Here is a 21,382-nt window from a genome sequence, read left to right on the forward strand (position 1 = left end):
TCGGGGTGAAATTGGGTTTGGACTTCAGGTTTTGAAGTTTTTAGGGCAAATTGTGGTTGGGAACAAATAGGAAAAAAATAGAGAAAATCAAATTGGTATATGGTGCCATGTTTGAAAAGAAAACATTTTGAGATTGTAAATGCTTTGAAAAATTAGAAAAAGAGACGAAACGGATGCCCTACACAATCAGGTCCAGATTCGTAAGTTGAAGAGCATAAAGAGTTCATCATTGGTTGTTATGAGTATCTGAGTTAAAAAAGTCAGCGTTGTATAGGGTCGCAGGGTAGCAGGGTAAACCTCACAGGGCCAAACTCATCGGTCGTAGGATGAAATTAGAAAACTTCCAACTATACTAGTCTCTTTTGAACTATACTAAAGAATAATCGAAGATACCCGCTATTGTATTCGCCCTTCGAGCTTTACCCTCGAGCTTTACCCTGCCACCCTGCGACCCTATACAACGCTGACTTTTTCCACCACGTCCCCAAGGCGACTTGTGGTGTCGCAAAATTATGCCTGGCCAGATACTACCGAGCGGTTGCTTCTGAATATTACCGGTGTAAACTAGGATTGCGAACATTCTGAATAGGACATAGTATGCTGGTTCTCAAGTGATTAAAATTATTTTTTTCTCGCAGTCTCAATGTATTAGTAGTGGAGACGAGTTTTTATATACATTTTACACTATGCCACACCAAACGGATAGCGGTATATGCCGTGCAACCATTCCCCAAATTGTATTACAAGTTCTCTAAGAACAACCTCCTCCTCCCGAGTCCTCAAATCAAACAGGAGACTTCACAGTCTTCTCATCTGCCAATGAAACATCAACAGGCACGGGCACAGGAGAAGGCACAACAGGCTTTGGCGGAGTAGGCGCGATCCAGAATGCAGGATATCGACGATGCAAATTATTGAAGAGCAGCGCACACACCAAGAGCATAACAGAAGACAGCAGAACTACAGGCAAGTAGTACCAAGAAAGCCGCCAGATCTCCTCACTAGTAGCCGGGAGCAAAGCAGTCGCGCCAGCAGGCGGGTGAGTAGTTCCGGTCAACTGCATAACGACGATAGCAATAGCTGTTGAGAGCGAAGCAGCCAGCCAGCGGAGGGACTCGAACCGCGCCTGATCGGGCATCAGACTGAATAATTTGGTAACGCAGATACCAATTAAGGCGCTGAAGAAATGACCGAAGACTAGAGCACGCGGTTGTGCAAGGGGACTTTCGATTGCGCCGAAGACGAGGACTGCGGATGCACCCTGTTTGGTGTGAGTCAATGTGGATATTTTTGAGAATGCGATTCTTTCGATATTTGCCACTTACATAGGATGCGACTATACCCGGTACATTGCGATTTATGAAGTAGTCGGAATAGTGAAAAATTGCTTGCACGACTGATAGACCGCAGAATGAGGTTATGAAGGACCATAGAGCGACTTCGTATTTAGAGCGTGGCTTCACGGCCTCTGGACGATAGCCGAGCCAGTGGCTCATCCACCGGGGAAGACGGGCAAGGCGAGAGGCCATAGGAAAGTAGTTTTGAATATTAAAATTATTGTTTACACAGAGGATCGAAAGGAAGCCATTTAAAAAGGGCTAGAAGAATTTTGGAGTGAGGGGGAAAAATTGGAGAAAACCCCGTGCGGAGGAAACCAATTTTTATGACACATCGTTATATGCACAATTATATACAACATACAACACATCTTTACAATATACACACTTTATACATATTGCTCATGTAACAAGTCGCGACTGACAATGTGAGACTCGCCCAATGTACCTTTCATCACAAGCACGAGGTCATCCACTGCGGCCAGAAACTTGAGGTATGCGCTCACGGCAACGCAGAACCGGCGGTAGTTCTCGTCGCGAATTAAATCCTTGCTTAGCATAATATCCACCTGTCGCGTTGTCCAGAAATCGTGGCAACGATTAAGTAATGGTGTTGGGAGCACCTCGGGCAGGGGGTCACCCGTCTTAAGTGATTGTTCAACCACGCCTAGAACAGCCATGACGTCGCCGATATTGTGATGGTCAAGGAGACCAGCTTGACGAGCTAGACGGGTTTGTAGGTGTTCTGGCAGCGAAGCAGATAGGTAAAGTAGGCGAGAAATGTTCTGGTTGAGTTCTTGACATAGCGATTGTACTTGGCCGAGACGGTCGCTGTCAAATGGCGAGCTAGAAAATTCAAAGCGCAGCAACGCGATCGGCCCGTCCAGTGCGGTGAGACTTTCAGCGACGTTAAGAGCCAACTTCTCTGCAGCCAGGCCTTCTTCGCGCCCTTGTCCCCAGCAGGATAAGAGAAGCGCGTAGTGATCCGACAATGACCGAATGACGTTAGAAAGGGACTTGCAGACGTGTCGCGACGCGGATGGTGGGCGGGGGAATAGCTGCACAATTAGTGCTGCTGCGGAGCCGATAAGAACAAGCACAAGTCGTCGCCAGAAAACATTATAACCCCAACCAGGATTGCCGTAAGTTGGGATGTGCCTGGGAAGTGTGTCAGTCATGTTGCTTTTCGTAATGAGGTAATTTACTTACGTATCCTCGAAGCTGTAACCAATAACCAGGATGCAGGTCGCACCAGCCATAATCATGGCCTGAAGCATGGCAGGAGGGGTGAAGATACGTCCCCACATCAGAATCGTGATGACAACAGCCATGATAGCGGCAAGACCGTACGGATTACCTTCGCCACGGCCTGAACCGATATACCATGCAGCTAAGCCAAGGATACCGCCAAAAATGGTGCCAATGGCTCGAGAAAGAAGGGAGAAAGTGAAATCGGCCATGTATATGACCAGTGTCGTCTGTCCCATGATGAGGGCCCAGATTCCTTTCTCGCGGTAATAAAAGCCCGCAGTGTGAGGAATCGCAGCAGGAATAGATAGTGCGATGGTGACAGCAACCATGCGCATTGCGTAAAGACCGTCCGGGTTGATGAACCAATGGTAGGTGCCTATAACGGCGCGCGCAAAGCCGTTGCCTCTCTTAGCACGATATCCTCTGCTGATGCGAAGATGATGCTGTGCCGCTTTGGACTGTGTCTCTGCGACTTCAGGGTCGATGACTGGGTTGCCAGCCGCGATCACAGGTGCAATGGCATTCTTTCGACGAAACCAGTTGACTGCATATCGCAAGCCGTTGGGTAGCCACAGACGGATCTTCTGGCGTTCCTTCAGGAGAGCGACAAGCTGTCCCAGGACTCGCTCCCACCCGTCGACAACATTGAGTAACTGTTCTTCAAAGATCATTCCCATGGTGATACCTCGAACTCTGGGCAATGAATTTTCGTCAAGGGCCTTGAGCATCCCCTTTTCATCGAAGATCTCCGCATGTATTTGAATTAGACGTTCGGTGGTTTCCGTCGCAAAGGATGTGCGTAGGGCCTGGAGATTCTGTAGCGCTGTCTGACTGCGCTCGTGCAACTGATTGAGATGTTCCTTGGAAGGGCGACCGAACCAACGCTTATTAACCGTATTAAGGGATTCTGCGATGATCCCAACAGCTTCCTGACACGCTGGAATAATATCCTTGCTGGACTCGCGCAATACCTCGATAGTTTCCGATCGCATAGATTCATGCTCCGGGCTCCGGAGTGCTTGGACCAAATTAATACTCTCCATCAGCTGGCGCATGCCAACTTCCCGTGGACGCTTTTTCTCCTTTCCATTGACCTGGGGTTCAGAGTCCGAATCTCGATCCACAGTAAGCTGGTGCAGCTTTTCTAGCTTCGTGTATCCCCCGATGCGGGCAATGTGAACTTCCAGAAGGGACAGACTATTTATCAAAGCCTGGCGGATTGGTTTCTTCATGCTCTTAACGTCATCAGCACCCCACCAACCGACGGAGAAGTCCAGCGGCAAAAAGCTCAGTGCCGGCTTGAGATTCTTGTAAGCAGCAATAGCCTTCACCTTGATCTTTTGCAAATCTGCCATAGCTAAATCTTCACCCTTTAGAAGACTGTTCTCTGTGACATCTAGAGGCCCTTTGAGTAGTTGCACCAGTCCCTCCATGCCACCAAGCACGACATGGGAGGTGGACCGAGGAAAGAAGATGAAATGGGAGACCAGGCCCAATCCAATTCCAATAGCGGCAGGCTCGATCAAGACCTTAGGGATAGTACCGCTAAATGATGGAAGCAGCGGGCCAATGGTCAGAGAAACATCGATGATGATGATTCCGAAAATCTGCATCAGCATGAATTTGGGGTTCATAGCCCGAAGACGAGACTGCGCAAAATGGTCAGTGTATTGATGATTATAAGGGGTCAAGAAATCCTCACGATTAAATAAATGAACAAACAGATTAGGCAATAATAGACAGCCGTGACACGAGAGTCAAGCATCCAGCCGGTGTAGACAAGCTCCTGCTGGATAGCTGCCACGGGGCGTCCGGTGGAATTGGCCTGGCTGTATGCGGCCTGTCCTAGGGCTTGAATCTTGGCCTGGGTCTCGGCCGCTGGTCTGGCTGCCATAGCTGCCTTCATGACGACCACACCCCAGCCCCAGCCCAAAGCCATACCAATTACGAGAGTCAGAGTTCCTAAAAGGAAAATAAAGACAATGCCAGTCGGGGGCACCATGAAGAGTACCAACCTGATCGTAGTAGGATTAGCGATTGATGCCGCATGGATATACATAGAGGTGCTTACGCTGCAAAAAAAGTTGCAGTACCAATGACGCTCACAGACGGCATGATGAAGACCAACAGCAACGCCACCCACGCAGCCAGCGAGCAACGGAATAGCACCTTAAGATCGCGGGCATTGAAGTGATCCAGCCATTCTGGGAGCTTTCTGCCGGCCTTGGGAGCCGGCGCGGCCTTTACGGGTGAGGGAGACCCCTCCCCGTTAGAGGTAAGCGGGGACGCCGCCGGCTGGGCATCTCGCTGAGAAGGTTCCATTTCAGTTATTCCAACATGCACATGCAAGCAAGTGAGCTTACTGAGAGGAGGCAGTTAGACGAAAAGCGACAAATAGAATTGACATTCCTTGAAAAGGGGAGAGAATGAGGGGATAGAATAAGATTTTAGCAGTATTCCAGGAGAACGTGGAAACCAGCGATCGGCGCTATTGATTATTTAATAATATATCAACCCCATTAAAATCGAAGGATCGTCGGATGGCAAATGTTTTACAAAATTGGAAATAGGGCAGAATTTGGACCAAAAAAGACGGAATATAAAAGAGAGCCAATAAGAGACTGCAGGTTATGTGAAAGTGCCAGAATCACATGTCAAAATTGAGGGATCTAGGCCTAATTAGGTAGTCTTGGCGCTATTATCTAATATAGGTAGGGCCGTCCACAGGTACCTACGGAGTACAACATACACGTCCTTGATTTCCTCTGTCTAGTGGGGCTTCCCTATATTAGCTGCCGCTTTTATAATTCAGAGTCAAGCTCACTTGAGTATGTAGATTTCCCGAGTCCCGAGGTTTGGGTCTAGGAATCACTGATCCATAGCTAAGCTGCTCAGATCAGTTACGTGATTGGTCTCGGCAGTCTAACAAAACTCACCAAAAGAAGAAAAGAAAAGCAAACCCCTTCAATCACTAAAAATCCTTGTCTGGTGTAAAGGGGTAGTAACACCTGGTGACCCCCAAAAGAACGGTGTTCTGCGCTTTCCGCCCTTCAACTCCTGCCTCTGGGTTTGCAAATGCAGTTCTCGTTCACGCGCGCGCATCCGTTTACTTCGCATCCGACTCCGATGCTGCTGTTTCCTGGCAACTTTGTCGGCGCCGAAGATTTTTCGGAGCCAGTCTAGCATGACGTCTTCGGAATTGATTTTTGAAAACTTCCAGCGTATAGAGTGAAGTAGTGATAAATTGTTCTGAAAGTATAGGATTAGTCCATTGTTTTAATAGAGTTTTGTTTTGTTATCCTTATCCCTGAGTGTTGGTGACTTACCGTGATTAGGGTGGGCGCGAGGGCTGTCAAGACGGAATGGTAAAGACTGTTTCCAATCAGAGCTTGTGCCTCACTTTAATAGAAATATATTGATTATTGTCGACTACCAAGGTGGATTATATAGTTGAGATAGGGTAGGTATATTACCCGGAAGCTATTAGTGTCCGAGCTGGCCAGGCAGTGTAATCATTAAACCTATATCCGCCACGTGTCTTTGAGGTGGAGTGACCTTAATCTTAAACAGCCTCCTACAACGGTTGATAAGACCTTGCGATTTGGAGTTTAGAGGAGCCAGTTAGGTTCTGGGTCGATGGCGCAAGTTCGAAGCACAGGCGGGTACCTAGATCCCTGCACATCACCGTATGATTTGGTGGGCCGCATGGGTACCATGTATGTATCCGTACACTATTTCGCATGGCCCCAGTCAAAAAATTGTGTCGTAGTTCGTTTACCTGCCTGGTGTAAATGGGCAATGCCGAGCCCATTCCCGCGATCGCGACGAAATGGAGTGCTTCAAAGATAATAACGCCTCGACCGTGAGTCTGAAAAAAAACCCCTCAAGCCTATCGTGGGCCTAAGGACCGGGGCTCAAGCCTAACGCAAACCTTGGAAGGTTCGTGGGTTAGGCTTTAGGCTTTGTGGGCTCTACGGAAGCCTAACCTTGCCCAGAATCAGAGCATGCTTAGTGGGCAGATCGGGGCGGCCCCGGGCGCTCACATGCTCAGACCTCAAGGCGGCAAGATCTGAGCACTAAAACGGAAAAGGAAGGCCAAGAAGTGGCAGAGGAAATTAAGTAGATAGGGCGTGCACCTAGGCAAACTCATTGTTCCAATTGAATGAGCTTGACTGTAATTGTACTTACATACAACATAGCAACATCACCTTGAGAGATGGTAGAGAACCATGACTCTCTGTCATGTCATGATCGACGACTGACCTACCCTACTGTTTTGGATCGTCATTAAATGCTGCATAAGCCTGGATTTTGATGAAACTTGGCACTTGGCAACCTGTGGGAGCGGTAATTAAGATAAAATCCGAGCCTTGGCGTAGACAGCTGTCCACAGGGCCAATGATACTGCGGAGTATACCAGGGAAGTTTAAAACAATTGCGAGACATTACTACTTTCATCTGGCGCTATTGAACGCCTTTGCCGTATTAGGCTTGAGTGAATCCGAAAGGAGGCAAAAGAAAGTGCGCGTGGGGCCTTATTATTGAGCGGGAGACTAATACCAAGAGCGCCCGGGTAGGCCAAAACATAGCCTTGATTTATCTGTGCATTGGAAAATACGCTAATTAGATAGATGAACCTTGAAATGATCTTAATAATGAATTTATATTGTTGTCTGGTCAGGTGTCAATTTCTTGCTTCAGCATCTTCTCGACATAAACCAGATGCTCTTTGATTTTCAAATAACCCTCGTCCAACGATGATTCAAACTTGATCATTTCACCATGGTCAGCTTGAATAAACACGTGTGACCAATTATTCTGTATGGAGGACGACACAATCTTGTTTAAGATAACCGACGTATTGTAAGCATATAATGCACGGCTAACTACATAACTATGTAGTGAGTATTTTCTTACCTGGTTCGATGTACTGTCGGTTGATAGGGAGGTGGGTCGTCCCTCGTGAACAAATAAAGTCAAAAACTCTTGACTGATCGATGGGTAGCTCTGTAATACAGTCACCAACCAGTGTGCTTCCTTATAAATGTCGCTGGACTCCTGCTCAGACCCTTTAGCAATATCTAAGTAGCTTTGTAGGCCAAAGAGCCTTGAATCTAGTTCAGGTGTTCCCATGAAGATCGCTCCTCGTGTTGAGAGTTTGATGCTGCGAAAGTCCGAAGTAGGAGTTGCTTGTGTTGAGTCGGCATAAAGCAGGGCCTAGTGGTGATCAACGATAACTCGCTCTCTGTAGAATAGTGAAACTTACGCTTTTGACTATGGGTCCCCCGAGGCTATGTGCAATAAATATAATCGGACGATTAGCTGTCTGTGTTGTATCTGTTAGTATCAGTTAAAGGAATCTTTCGTATATTCAATGTTGTTAATAAGTAGGTCAGGTGTGTTCGTACGTATGTTGACGATCTCATTTCCCACAAGTCATAGACTAGTTGTTCAGATATCCTTTGCTGGGAGTTTTCCGCAGTCGGTGAACTATAACCCCAGGAAAGAACCCGAGTGTCAGGCATATCACTTGGCAGCAGATCATAGAGCCAGTTTACACCATTGGCTGCTGTCCATGAATTTTCGCGGTGGCCACCCAGTCCATGGACAGCAATTATGCTGCGACAATTATTAATTATTGAAACGTTCATATAGAGATAGGCTTACGAACTCGACATTTGGAACTAGCCCGTCATAGAGCAGCTTCAGGCCCGTCTCTTCACCTAATGGAAGTGGAGACTATAAGTAGTCTTAGCATATCAAAAAAAGAAGATGTAACAATCTCATTATAATGGATTCGTACTGTCTTTGTGGTCTTCGAGTTACCCTGTTTGAACGGAAAGCACCAGGGCCACGGCATGGTTTATGGCAAGTTGTGGTGTTGAAGGTGCGGGGTAAAATAAGGCTGAAAAGATACAACATATCTTAGACTTTTGGGGGGTCTATGCTCTACCACTTGGAATTATATTATATTAGGTTCTCCAAATAGTATATCGTCTTCAGATGGATAAATTGTCCGATGAAGCTGATGCCTTAAAAGGCAAATTATGCCTAATAAATGAGGCGAAAAGCTTAAATTCTTCGCAATCCATCCGGCGTATCACGTGGCATCCTTCCAGATGCATCCATGGATACATTCTTCACTGCCACTTGGAAAGCAACTCAATTTACTGGCCAATTTTCACTGGCCATAAGATCTATTGGCCATATGGATGGCCCTGACCCTTGGGAAAAATATGAAACCAACAAATTAACATTGAAGATTCGCCTTCCATCGGGATTATGGCAAAGAAGAAAAATTTAGTCAATCGCCTCCCATAAAAGTGGAGAGAGGCCGGATTGCGAACGATGTAGCCCAATGAGTCCCCCCACTGTGGAGAATAAACCCGGCGAAGGCGACCGGTGTCGTGCCTGAACGCGACAGAATATTTTGGATAAAAAGAAAGGTGTTTCCCACTAAGCGCTTTGACAACTTCTCAACTCTCCGGGGTATAATCTACGGGGAAAGAGTTGGCCACCATGATCGGCGCTACACATGACAACATGGACAAGTCTGGCTTCAACAATGACAAGGTCCAGCCAGCTCCCGGCGCAGATTTTGATGACTACAATGAAAATCCCAAGGGCGAATTCGAGCTCAACGTCGGCGGTCGTGCGGCCTTGCAGCGACGCCTACGCAATTACCAGGTTACTATGATTGGCTTCTGCAGTGGTATTGGCACCGGTTTGTTCGTGGGAACAGGCGCTGCCTACGCCAAAGCTGGCCCTGCCGGTTTGCTGCTCGCGTATATTATTGTGGGGGGAGTTTTGTGGTGTGTCATGCAAAGTATTGCCGAACTCGCAACGCTTTTCCCGACTGCTGGATCTTTCCCTCACTGGGCGACTCGATTTATTGACCCGTCCGTCGGATTTTCCCTCGCTATTTCATACGGATACTGTTACACGATCGCCATCGCCTCGGAAGTCTCGGCAGCCGCAGTTATTGTTTCATATTGGACGGACATCACGCCGGCCGTGGTGATCACTGTTGGATTGGTACTCATCTTGGCTATCAATCTGATGAGTGTGCGATTCTATGGTGAAACAGAAGTCTTTGGAGGTGCCGTCAAGGTTCTCTGCTTCCTTGGCTTGGTCGTTGTCTCCATTGTCATTACTGCAGGCGGCGGTCCCAAGGGCGATGCCATTGGATTCCGCTACTGGAATAATCCTGGGCCATGGACAAACTTCAACGGTATCACCGGCCCCACAGGACACTTCCTCGGCTTCCTGTCGTCGTTTGTCAATGCCTCGTTCAGCTTCATTGGCGTCGAAACCGTCGTAATTACCGCATCCGAATCGGTCGATCCTCATCGTGCTATTCCCAAGGCCGCGCGTCGTGTGACCTACCGCATTGCCTTATTCTACATCCTCGGAGCACTTCTCATCGGAATGATCGTGGATCCACGATCCGCAGGCCTTGTCTCCGGAGACAACAACGCCAACAGCTCGCCCTTCGTTATTGCCATCACTAACGCCGGCATCAGCGCTCTCCCCTCTATCGTGAATGCATGCATTCTCATTGCTGCTTGGTCCGCCGGTAACTCATACTGCTGGGTCGGATCCCGTATGATTGTCGCCATGACTACAGACCACCAGCTGCCCCAGATCTTCGGGCGCGTCAACAAGAAGGGTGTGCCATATGTAGCTGTCATTACCGCCTGGCTCTTTGGGCCGCTGGCGTATCTGAGTCTCGGCAGCGGTGGTGCATCACAGGCATTCAGCTGGCTTCTGAACCTGAGCACCGTTGCTGGCTTGATTGCTTGGGCAACCCTTTGCCTCTGCTATATTCGTTTCTATGCCGCAATGAAGAGACAGAATGTGAGCCGAGACACCATCCCATGGAAGGCACCCTTTCAACCTTATGCCGCATGGGTTGGCTTTATCGGTTCCACTATCATCACTCTCGTTGCTGGCTTCCCCGTTTTCTTGAAGGGTAACTGGAATACGTCGAGCTTTGTTGCGTCGTACATCGGTATCCCTATCTTCATCGTTCCTATTATTTGCTGGAAGCTCTGGCACCGCACTAAGGTTAGTTCATTTCCTCTTACTCTTTCTATTTTGACCAAGAGTTGCTAACATTTACATGTACAGTTCGAGCGTGCCGCCAATATCGACCTATGGTCGGGCCGTCTCCTTGATGGGGAGATCATGCCGGTCAAAAACCCGCATAACAACGCGTGGACAAAGTTCACCGACTGGCTCTTTTAAATGACTTTACGATGTATAAATATTTGCATGCCGGGCCGGCTATTCAACATTAGCGTTTGTACAATATCTTCAACATTAGCGATGTACATGATTTCATTCCATTTTGCATTCAAGACTTCATCAAAGACTTCATTCAAGACTTCATTCAAGACTCATTCAAGACTTCATTCAAGACTTCATTCAAGACCTCATTCAAGACCTCATTTCATAAATTGTACTCCGCACTGATAATGCTTATTGACTCTTGAATTGCTGCCCAAGCTTCTTAATGTCGTGATGGGAAGCTTTGCAGCACCCGCCCACAAGGAACGAATTGAAATGGCCCTTTTCGTAGGCTTCATTGACCACCTGTGCCAATTGCTCCTCCCAAGGTCGCTAAATTTCACGTCAGCATAATCACCAACATTCCCACCCGAAAGGCTGAACACGGTAGTACTCACATTAACACTCACCTTATCAATCAAAACATCATTTTTCTCCCAAACCTGCGTCGTAGTATTGTACACCTCCCCATTCGTCCCATCAGGATACAAGACCAAACTCGGCACAGCAGATACCCATCCCTCAGTAACACCCTGCCCAACAGCCTGACCAAACAAGTCAACAAGTCCAGCAAGCTTATGCATCTTAGTACAATTGATCCCAATTCCCCAAGGAACAGCCCCATCCTTCATAGGCGCAAAAGCCGCGCGCACAACCTGCTCCACCGAGCTCCCATCAGGCAAAGCATCATCATCGCGCGGAAAAACGCAAGCAATCCAAAACGGCACATTGAAAGCAGAATCCCGAATCGCCCTCCTCACAGCACGAATCTCATCAAGCCGCGGCAAAGTTTCAAACGCAACATACCGCACCCGCGAAACAAGATCCCCATCCGCCTCAGCAAACATACGCAGCCGATCCAAGTGCCACAGGTACAACGATTCCTCGGAGTCATGCTCGGCGTCGTATGCGCCGCTATACTCCTGTCCTGGAATCATGCACGCACCGTAAGGGCCAAGGCTGAGCGCGACACTTGCGCTTTCACGCATTTTCGCTTGCTCGGCGATGTCCACGGCTTTCTGCAGGAATGGTCCTACTGCACTGCGTGGGATCCCATCTGGGAATTGGGTGGTTTTGGTGCGTGCGAAGCCCTCAGCAGAGACTTGGTAGGTTGCTGTTAGGAGAACATCTACTCCGGCGATGCCGAAGTCGCGTTGGCATGCTTGTAGCGTTGCTGGGTCGCTCACTAACAGGTGTGATGCCCAGAGTGGGGTTGTTTCGGAATCGAATTTGATGTTGTATAGGTCGCCCAGAGAGGTGCCGAGGCCACCGTCTAGGATTTGGATTGTTGCCATTATGTGTATTTGGGGATTTAGGTGGTTTATGGAGGGTAAGTGGGGGGTTCTGCTCTTTGATACAGTCCCAAATTCAATGGATGATTCGCTCGGTGGTTACATAATCGCTTGTTTTGCACAGGTGGGCCGGCCTCGGAGGTATAAAAGTCAATTTGAGAAAAGATGAGAAGTAGAAATTAGACAGAAATTGACTATATGTTCAGATGATTGGAATTTGTGTCTCTGTTTTATGGTGTAGAAGGTATTTTCTAAGGTGTCCACGGACTATATCAGTAGCTGATCTATTTATATATCGTATATCAGTCTCTTGTTAAAAAGCTTAATTTATAAACCAGGCGTTGATCTTTTGTATTCCTTCAATTATATATTGTCCTAGAGGAAGATATTATGCATATCATAAGGCCCTGAGCATAATAGTAGGACGGCAATGTGAGACTAGATATATACAAACAATACGCCATTAACTCTGCTTTACACATGGGCCCATCCATATCGATGCAGAATTTGCATCTCATTGATAATGCAGAGTTTTCCATACTCTTCATTTCTAGCGCTCAAGGCCCTCCATCTTTCTACTCGCCTTCGAACTACTTCTTCTTTCAACCATGAAGTGACACCCAAGCGGCGCAGTCGATTGATCCACAATCCTTCTAGAATCCGCGCCACAGAAAGCCAGTTCATCATCGGATTAACAGCTGTATATGCAGCACCACTATATCCAACCCTCACCAAAGGGTTCAAATAAACACCCTTTTCCACCGTCAGTGGGTTGTCTGTGTGAATGAGACAACACTCGGAGCCTTCAAGATGATAGCTCGCTAGTGAATCGGGGATACCTCGGAAGCGAAGTGGGGGTCTGGCGATGAATGGACTTGCAGGCATCGCCACTAAGGATATGTGAGTTTTATGCAACATGTTTTTTTAGATTAGAGATCATCATACCCATGCCATTCCAACAACTCGACACGGGAATAGGGGACATCTTTTTCATTGCATGTCTCGATGCCGCAGAGCCAAAATAGGGCCACGTCTGCATGATGGGTTCATGGCCATTGCTATCCCGGAGGGCAAATGTGTCATAGTAATTCGGAGGCTTGGAGAAATCCAACGAGCAAGCAGCACCGTATTCGCCGTCATTAGTATCTAGGAGTTTGAGAACGTCATTCGGCTAAATAATGAAAGAACGTCTTAGTTAGGATCCATATCAAACAGAAGGTGAGATAACCCAAACTAACCGTGAACACAACATCATTCAGAAACAAGATCTTATCAAAAGTGATGCCCTGTCGTGCAAGATCATCAAGAGGCAGCAAGCTCAAGTTGCGTATCCGCGCTAAGTACGGCACTCTTCTGAGTTGATTCTTCCCATCGGGAGTGCGAATCCAGCCCTCACCCCTTGGTGGTGCCGCTATTTCATCTTCATGTGTCACAGGCGACAGCGTGATATTCCGTGGCACCCGCATCCGATCAAGTTCCCAATCCAGTTCTCTCAACGCGCCTTTTGTGTTATCGTAACTCCCGCTTTCGTAGATGCTGATAAACACATTTTCAGGGCCAAGCTTCAATATTAGCTGCCTGAGTGCCTTACTCCAGTGACTGCGTAGAACGATCTCATTATTCCAATTGATACTTGCAATATATATTCGTTCTCGCTTCTGTGGTTGGTGTCGGAGCACAGTGTAATCGGCTTCGTAAATTCTGTGTTGAATCAGATGTATTTCGGCCAGATTCCATATTGTGAAAATTATTATTAGCGCTCTGGCGATGCGATACCGGAGGACTCGTCGAACGGACAAAAGCGTCATGGGAAGTGAGTGAGTTGGGAGTTCGGTGTCAACGTCGAGGTCGGTTGCGATGTACACGATATAATATTGACATACTTGAAGTTGTGGGAGAAAACCCTAAAGGATTGCTAGGAGAGAAAGCTAAGACAATCAAGGGATACTACAAAATCAACATGAGAATGTATACTTCCTTCCCAAAACAGAAAAATTCACGATGATCATCGATAGAAGGGGTAAAAGCGTTATTCGCCGATCGGCGATGAGTAAATCCTGACAGCCATATTTTAATCTATGGCCGGTCGCATAAGTAGAAAAAAGATAGTTATTTCTTTTAATATCAAAAACAAGGATAAAAAGTAGTATACAAGGGGTGCAACCTATATTCAGGAGCAAGTCTCAAACCAGGAAATGCAAAATAGCCGTCGTGACAATCGCAAGGCCAGCTACTCTCTTAAAACCCGAATGGCCCTGATTCCCAGTCCCAGTCGAATCGGGACTCGATATCGTAGCTCCACCCTCAACCCACGGCTGCCCAGGCAGTGAATCTGAGCTTTCGCCGATCTCCGCTGCGCTAAGAAGCTTGTTTTCCAGTAGATCGCAGTCAATCCGGTCACCATCAGGTATACTATTGGTGATGGAGATTGGAAGGTCAAAGATAGTATAATAGTCTGTCCCATTCCAGCGGAAAGATTGGTGCATAGAGATGTTGTATGCCCCGCGTGCCGAGTCTTCCGAGTCAGAATTGTCCCCCACTAGACATTTGGGCCAAATCCAATTCACATGTTTGACAGTGGATGAGGGCTCCAGGTCCAAGACGGGACCGACATAGCTTGTATTAGACGTCGGATTCGTGCCGTTGGAGATGGTGAAGTTGTGCGACTCAGAGGTTAAGAAAAGTGTGATGCTGTGGAACAGAGTAGATGAGTCGGGTTCAGTTGATGCTGGCCATGGTAGTTGACCATTGCCGGACACATCGATTGCGACTTGTAGGTTGTCTAAAAAATTAGCAAGGAGTGGATAATTTTTGGCGTATTGACTTGCCTCCTCCGAGGGGTGTGTTAGGCTGTGGTGCATCAACAATTGCCAGGCCTGGCGTGTAGATTTGGCCATTGACGATAGTGAAGTTAACCATATTTTCCAATTTTGCAAATCAGTCTCAGTCAACGTTATTTTGTTCACAGAAATAGCTGCGCTGTCATGTCCTTTTTATTCTATTTGCGCCAAGGGGCTCATTTCCGACAACTCCGCCATTCATCCTTAGCGTATTGGGATTAATTTTATTTCTTCAGGTCATTGGTCTGGCTATGATCCTCATTTAGTCTTGGGCTCCTGGTTATTCTTTTTAATTGATATTAATAATCAATGGTAGCCAATAGGGGTACTAGCAGGAATATGTGAAGCGACAAGGACTACCTATGACTACTAGTTTATATCATTCATTGTAGATAGAATCAGAAATACCCGAGCTCTCATTCATTCCTCACAGATACTTCTACTTTGCTGGATCATTAGAAAGAATTCCTCCACTAACACCCCAGCTCATCCAGATGCTGGCTTCCCACGACCGGATGGCATACAACCACAGGTTCCTTGGCCGTGGACATACCTGTGGGTAGCGTATGAGACTGGGCCTGGCCCGCACTGGTCTGTTGAATGGCGACAGCAAGCATGTTGTCCATGCTTCCGAGGAGCCCTTGGAACCGGCTCTCCACGGCTCGGAAGCGAGCTTGCTGCTCCCTATTCTTTGCCCCGGCAACTATCGCACGGAGCTCCTTAAGATCAACCTGGTCTTTACGAACTCGACGCTGCCAATCTCGCAGCGCGCTGCGTGTGACTTGCGGTAGTGCTCTATCCCAGGAATGTAGAATAGGCTGTGAATATATATATATATATATGGCCTTTCCTGTGATGAGTGTTAATTGCGTTGGATGAAGGAAAGGGGAGTCGAACGAGACAGACCTAACTTATACCATTAGGCGTTAGGCAGTTCCAAGGAATGTGGCTGAAGTAGAGAAGAAGAAGGAGGAGGAGACGGGATTTATATGCCTACGGACTATGCAAGTATAATGCTTCCCGAGGTCTTTTCAGTAGTCTTTTCAGTAGTCTTTTCAGTAGTCTTTTCAGTAGTCTTTTCAGTGGTCTTTTCAGTGGTCTCCTCAGATATCATTCTTTTTAGATGTGTCAGCTTGATAGCTCGAAGGCAACAAAAAGGCGGAAAAAGGCTTTGTGCAAACGACTCTTCTATATATAACCTTTGATTGTACAGGTATAAAAAGTGGTCAAAAATTCCATAGGTATAAATTGATAGGCGGGCCGATACAGAAATACAGAGAGAACATCATGTATTCGATCCTTACATTTTACAACCATCTCTATCAACATTATTAGAGGTTATGTTCATGCGACCTGGACGGCTCCCTGATTTGTCAGGCTATGTAGTAACTAGTTATACCTGTTCTTCTCCCTTCCTCTCTCTGCTTCTCTCTTTTCTTCTCTCCTCCCCTAGTCCTTGCCAGGTTACCAATACAGATCTTTACTCTGCTTCTTGTTCTCATTCGCCAACAATATTGATTATTGGCGGCAACGTGCTTGTCCCATATGACGTCATCATATATATAACTCCTTCCAAGGCTAGTGGAAGCCATCTACTTCAGATGGTATATCTGTTTGTCTATATTCTGTTATTGTCTTGGCGTTATATTGCGCTGATGTGCCTATTATCAGGGTGCGTTTTGTATCAACTACGGAAAGTGCAAGAAAGTGCAGTGCCAATTCGCATATCAGCTCCCTCCCCGGAATTTGTCAAGGCCAGGTACACACAAGAGTTGATAAGTTCAACTCGGCTAGGCGGATTGTCGCTTTCTCCAGCACGGCTCGGATATCCCGGCTTCAGGTTCGGAAGTTACTCCATTCCTAGGTTGATTCCATTATGATGTATAGGGAAAGATGTGCAACGGAGAAGAAGAATAGAACAAAAAGGTATCAGGGATGAAACATATTAGACGTGATGAAAGAAAGAGCAGTTAAAAGGCTTTTCCAGGAAATACAGATGAAACAACAACCGGTGTTTTCACGCGAAGACAGACCTTCAGGCCCTAGAATAAAGAGAAGAAGAATCACCTCTTGTCACCCCAAAGGCCAACGATGCCAATCGAGAGCGCAATACCAGACAACCAGGTGCGTGCTCGTTGAAGCCGGCGCTCCCGGTCCATCTCGCGCTGAACAGTTTCACCATTCACATCGTCCTGTGGCTCAACCATGACAAGGTCTTCATCCTTACTTGTGTTCGAGTCCCGGACGAGGGAAAGGTGGGAGACGTCGCGGATAACAGCCGACACCCAGCTTTTGAAGCCGAGGTGACGATTGAACCAGAAATCAATACCGTGGGCGCCAATTGTAGAGAATACTCCCAGCCAGATCATATATGGGTGTCGGCGGCGTGGAGATGAGAGGCACCAGGCAAAACAGAAACAGGTATTGGTCAGGAAGGATAGGCGCAGGGCATATCGGCGGGTTAGGCGCTTCACTTCGTTTAGGGAGCGGGCGGCGGTTGTAGATGTTGGAAGGAGCTGTAGAGCTGGGATTGTGATAGCTGATGTGGAGTAGGAGAGCCCCTATCGGTTGTAAAGAATTTGTTAGTATTGGGTGATTATCTTTGGTGTGACAGATTAATTGACATACAGTAAGAAGACCGAGCGAGACAGTGCCAACAAACTTGCTGACGCTGATAGGGCAGGCCATGTTGCAAATTATAAAGACGATCACCTTTCTTTAGAGGTTTATTTGGGGATGATATATTTTGAAATGAGTTGAAGATTCACGTTAACAATGCAAAGACAAGACATTCTTTTTCGGTGACGTCGCGGGCCAGCCAACGCGTCAGCCAATCAGCGGGCAGCTGTTCTTCATCACAAAGAGAAAGATATTTGTTCTACAGTAAAATGACTTTGTATATATTTGAATATAAGACTTATTTAGAATATGTCCTTTATTTGATATCATATTCTATCTATGCAGTACTATGTAAAATATAGGACATAAATCGACATCTACATCTACACATCTATATACCACTCGAACCCTCATCTAGTATATTTTGGCACAAATTATTCGCTGAGTACTATAAACCAATTATCAAAATATTGTATTGCGTTACGTGGTTTTGGATATATGGTAAGGCAGCCAACAGAATAGTAAATACCTTGCCCATGTCTCTTGATACCTCGCATATGGCCGAGGGCAAATCAAATGCAAAGAGATATTGGCCAAACCAATGAGTGGTGGATGCCCCAAATGAGGGCCTACCCATAGAAGGACATATGCCAATTAGATGAGTAACATGTAAGCAGGGTCAGTTTAGTTAACCTACATAGACACTTGAAAGCCGACCAAATGAGGGTGTCAGCGTTTCCCTACTCACATAGGATTCTGAAATTGGGCATCTCGCAAGAAATTGTGGGGCTTGGAGTATCTAAAGTGTAGCTTTTCTTGACAGGCCATTTTCTTACATGACGGTGAAGATATGAACTGACCTTTATTGTGGCTTGCTAGGAAGAGGTTCATTGGCTCATTATTGTCTATGCTACTAGTACTCCCAAATGCCTTACCCAGCAACATCTTATTATCTCTATTACATCTCTACCGAGTTTGTGCTCTTCCCGATAAGTATAGGCTTATCATTGCTAGTGATAATACTGTAGCTTGGCTTTGTTAATCTGGATGCCATTGCATGTGTAGATGTCATAGCACCTAAATGACATTTAGTGGCCCATCCAATGTCGCCGGGAAAACGTCGGGCTTAACTCTCATTGTAACAAGGCCCCCACTCTAAGGACTTCAACTCTCATCATAAACCCAGACTTGTCAGTACCACGATACGACTCAAGCAGCTTCATCCATAAACTACGAGACGGTTCCCCCCTGATGTCCCTGTACTCATAGACACCTGCAAGGATATGTACTGTCAATTGAAGCGATGCAATGAAAGTACCTTTCTGCTGGTCAGTTTGCTCGCCTCACACTCGTCAATCGTCACTATTCATCATCTATCCACTGCGCCAACTTTATCTCTACACCAAAGCGCAAATGGAGGGTATGGTGATGTGCTCGTCCATCACCCCGGCCAGTCCAGGATATCTCTACAATATTCTTGAATCTTGCTCACCTACTTAAGGAAGTGGAAGCGTTGCAGTCTCGAAACATTGCGTAGCTAGTTGGTAAAATCTGTCTTTTATTATCCCGAGAGGGCATTTCAGACATTATATACCAATAACGTGAACTAGATATAGCTAATTCTCTCAACATACTCTCCATAAAACATATTGTTTACTATTTCACAAGATAATTCCGAAGTTACAGGGCTTTGTACAACATATTTTCGCATAATTAATATGTTATGCAGCTAAGATTACCTATGCAGCTAATATTAGAAATGCATAAAGTGCATAAAATCGTGCAGCCGAGGTCCGACTGTGGGGGAGACCCACGGGTATCATTAAACCACCTCCTGAACATCCCCTAACTACAATCTTTAAATCGACATTCGGATCTATCTAGGATCATATTAATCAGAATGCCGCTCTCTAAGACAGAATATTTGAGTGACTCCTGGAAGGATGGAATTTTCGGTGAGCTCTCGAGTCCATTGTCCCCCGCACAACCACATTAACTCCTTGTTCCAGCAAACAAAGTGGTCTTCTGTACAGGTGGCGCCGGCACCATCTGCAGTGCCCAGGTCCGGGCATTAGTACACCTTGGTGCCAACGCCTGCATCATCGGCCGCAATGTAGAGAAGACCGAGCGCGTTGCCCAGGACATCGCCACAGCCAGACCCGGTGCCAAGGTGATCGGAATTGGCTCCGTGGACGTGCGTAAGCTCGAAAATTTACAGCAAGCAGTTGATCGCTGTGTCAAGGAGCTCGGAGGAATTGATTTCGTCATGTATGTCTATATAAGTATTTCCTTGAAGCTGGTCCTTGATTTTCGTACTGATAGTATCTGACAGTGCTGGAGCGGCGGGTAACTTCCTTGCCTCAATCGAGCAACTCTCAGTCAATGCTTTTAAGTCAGTCATGGATATTGACGTTCTGGGCTCTTATAATACCCTTAAGGCAACACTTCCGTACCTAAGGGAGTCAGCAAGCAAGCACAGGATGGACCCAGAGACTCGTGAGTGCACCATTCGGGGAATACGACCCTCTGTCTATCATTGGCACTGATAATCCCCCAGTTCAACCATTACCAATTGGAACTGGCGGAAGAATTATCTTCGTTAGTGCTACCATTCACTACAGGGGTATGCCCTTCCAGACCCATGTATCCGTTGCCAAAGCCGGTATCGATGCCTTGTCGCACAGTGTCGCAATCGAGTACGGTCCTCGCGGGTTGACTTCTAACATCATTGCACCGGGCCCTATTGCCCAAACGGAGGTTAGTATAAGTCCGAATAGCCCCATCTTAAAGAATTGACCAGCTTACCATTCATCAGGGCTTGGAGCGTCTGCTGCCATCGGATGCCCTGGAGGCCTACACCAAGGCCCAGCCGCTCGGCCGCTTTGGTCATGTCCGCGACATTGCTGACGCCACCGTGTATCTCTTCTCAGACACTGGTAGCTATGTTAGTGGTCAAACGCTTGTTGGTGAGTTATCAGATAAAAAGCACCATGAAGGGTCCATACTGACAAATACAGTGGATGGTGCAAACTGGCGCATGTCGGCAGGCGGTGCTTCCGGTGGGAGCTTGTCTTACCCGGACTTCTTGCTTTCGGGAGATGATGTGCCCAACGTGACTGGCAAGAAGTCTAAACTTTAAGTAAAGGAAACAATGTAGGAGATCTTTATGATGCACCAGGGATTTTGGGAGCGTTGTATTTCGGATGAATTCTACTACATATAGCCACACTGGATCTGGTAGATAGGTATTGTGTTCATTCGTTATATTTCTCATATTGTCGCCTTCGAATCAACACAGGTTGCTATCGTCGCATGCCAAAGTGTCGTGTCCTCACTCTACAAGTTAGTTTTTCCGACTCTTGTATCAGTAAAAATGGTCTATATCGAAATCATTTCGAAGCCCAATAACCTGTCGAGGCACTGGACTACAGTCAGATAAAGCATGCTCCATGGTCACTCAATACAGCAATGGCATCCTCCACCGTTTCCAACCGAGAAGAGAAAAAGACATACGCAAGCTGCTGTCGGTAGAAGAACTGCGTGAAGGATATCGAGCTGACCATGCATATTCCGTACCATCTCCCATTTGCTGTCGCACCATGTTAAGGCTCCCAGACGCCCCTTGTTTGTATTATTTGCTTCCAAAAAGGATGGGTTTCTGAGATATTGAACTCAGTGGATGCTAGACAGTAGACAGTTTAAACCATAGTCCCTGAGGATCGGAAAACTTGACGCACATGCGGTGTAAGAAGCT

At 46.9% G+C, this 21,382-nt stretch overlaps 5 protein-coding genes across 5 annotated transcripts; 2 read left to right on the plus strand and 3 right to left on the minus strand.

Moving 5' to 3' along the window:
- Positions 1-784: 784 nt before the first annotated feature.
- PGRI_060080 (uncharacterized protein) lies at positions 785-4,910 on the minus strand (the record flags this gene model as incomplete). Its single annotated transcript, XM_040793722.1, has 6 exons — positions 785-1,261; positions 1,326-1,468; positions 1,786-2,495; positions 2,547-4,237; positions 4,291-4,603; positions 4,660-4,910. 6 exons carry the CDS (start codon positions 4,908-4,910, stop codon positions 785-787), a joined length of 3,585 nt encoding a protein of 1,194 aa, XP_040648577.1.
- Positions 4,911-9,107: 4,197 nt separating this feature from the next.
- Positions 9,108-10,835, plus strand: PGRI_060090 (putative amino acid permease; the record flags this gene model as incomplete). The annotated part of the gene is made up of 2 exons (XM_040793723.1): positions 9,108-10,655; positions 10,719-10,835. The coding sequence occupies 2 exons, from the start codon at positions 9,108-9,110 to the stop codon at positions 10,833-10,835; spliced, it is 1,665 nt and encodes a 554-aa protein (XP_040648578.1).
- Positions 10,836-11,069: 234 nt separating this feature from the next.
- PGRI_060100 (homocysteine S-methyltransferase family protein) lies at positions 11,070-12,172 on the minus strand (the record flags this gene model as incomplete). Its single annotated transcript, XM_040793724.1, has 2 exons — positions 11,070-11,210; positions 11,276-12,172. The coding sequence occupies 2 exons, from the start codon at positions 12,170-12,172 to the stop codon at positions 11,070-11,072; spliced, it is 1,038 nt and encodes a 345-aa protein (XP_040648579.1).
- Positions 12,173-17,072: 4,900 nt separating this feature from the next.
- PGRI_060110 (uncharacterized protein) lies at positions 17,073-17,697 on the minus strand (the record flags this gene model as incomplete). The annotated part of the gene is made up of 2 exons (XM_040793725.1): positions 17,073-17,570; positions 17,638-17,697. 2 exons carry the CDS (start codon positions 17,695-17,697, stop codon positions 17,073-17,075), a joined length of 558 nt encoding a protein of 185 aa, XP_040648580.1.
- A 1,831-nt stretch (positions 17,698-19,528) lies between these two features.
- On the plus strand, positions 19,529-20,767 carry PGRI_060120 (SDR family oxidoreductase; the record flags this gene model as incomplete). Its single annotated transcript, XM_040793726.1, has 6 exons — positions 19,529-19,583; positions 19,638-19,896; positions 19,961-20,124; positions 20,186-20,385; positions 20,444-20,594; positions 20,646-20,767. 6 exons carry the CDS (start codon positions 19,529-19,531, stop codon positions 20,765-20,767), a joined length of 951 nt encoding a protein of 316 aa, XP_040648581.1.
- Positions 20,768-21,382: the final 615 nt, after the last annotated feature.

Source organism: Penicillium griseofulvum (assembly GCF_001561935.1).
Source record: "Penicillium griseofulvum strain PG3 chromosome Unknown contig_95, whole genome shotgun sequence".
In the NCBI taxonomy this organism is placed as follows: Eukaryota; Fungi; Ascomycota; class Eurotiomycetes; order Eurotiales; family Aspergillaceae; genus Penicillium; species Penicillium griseofulvum.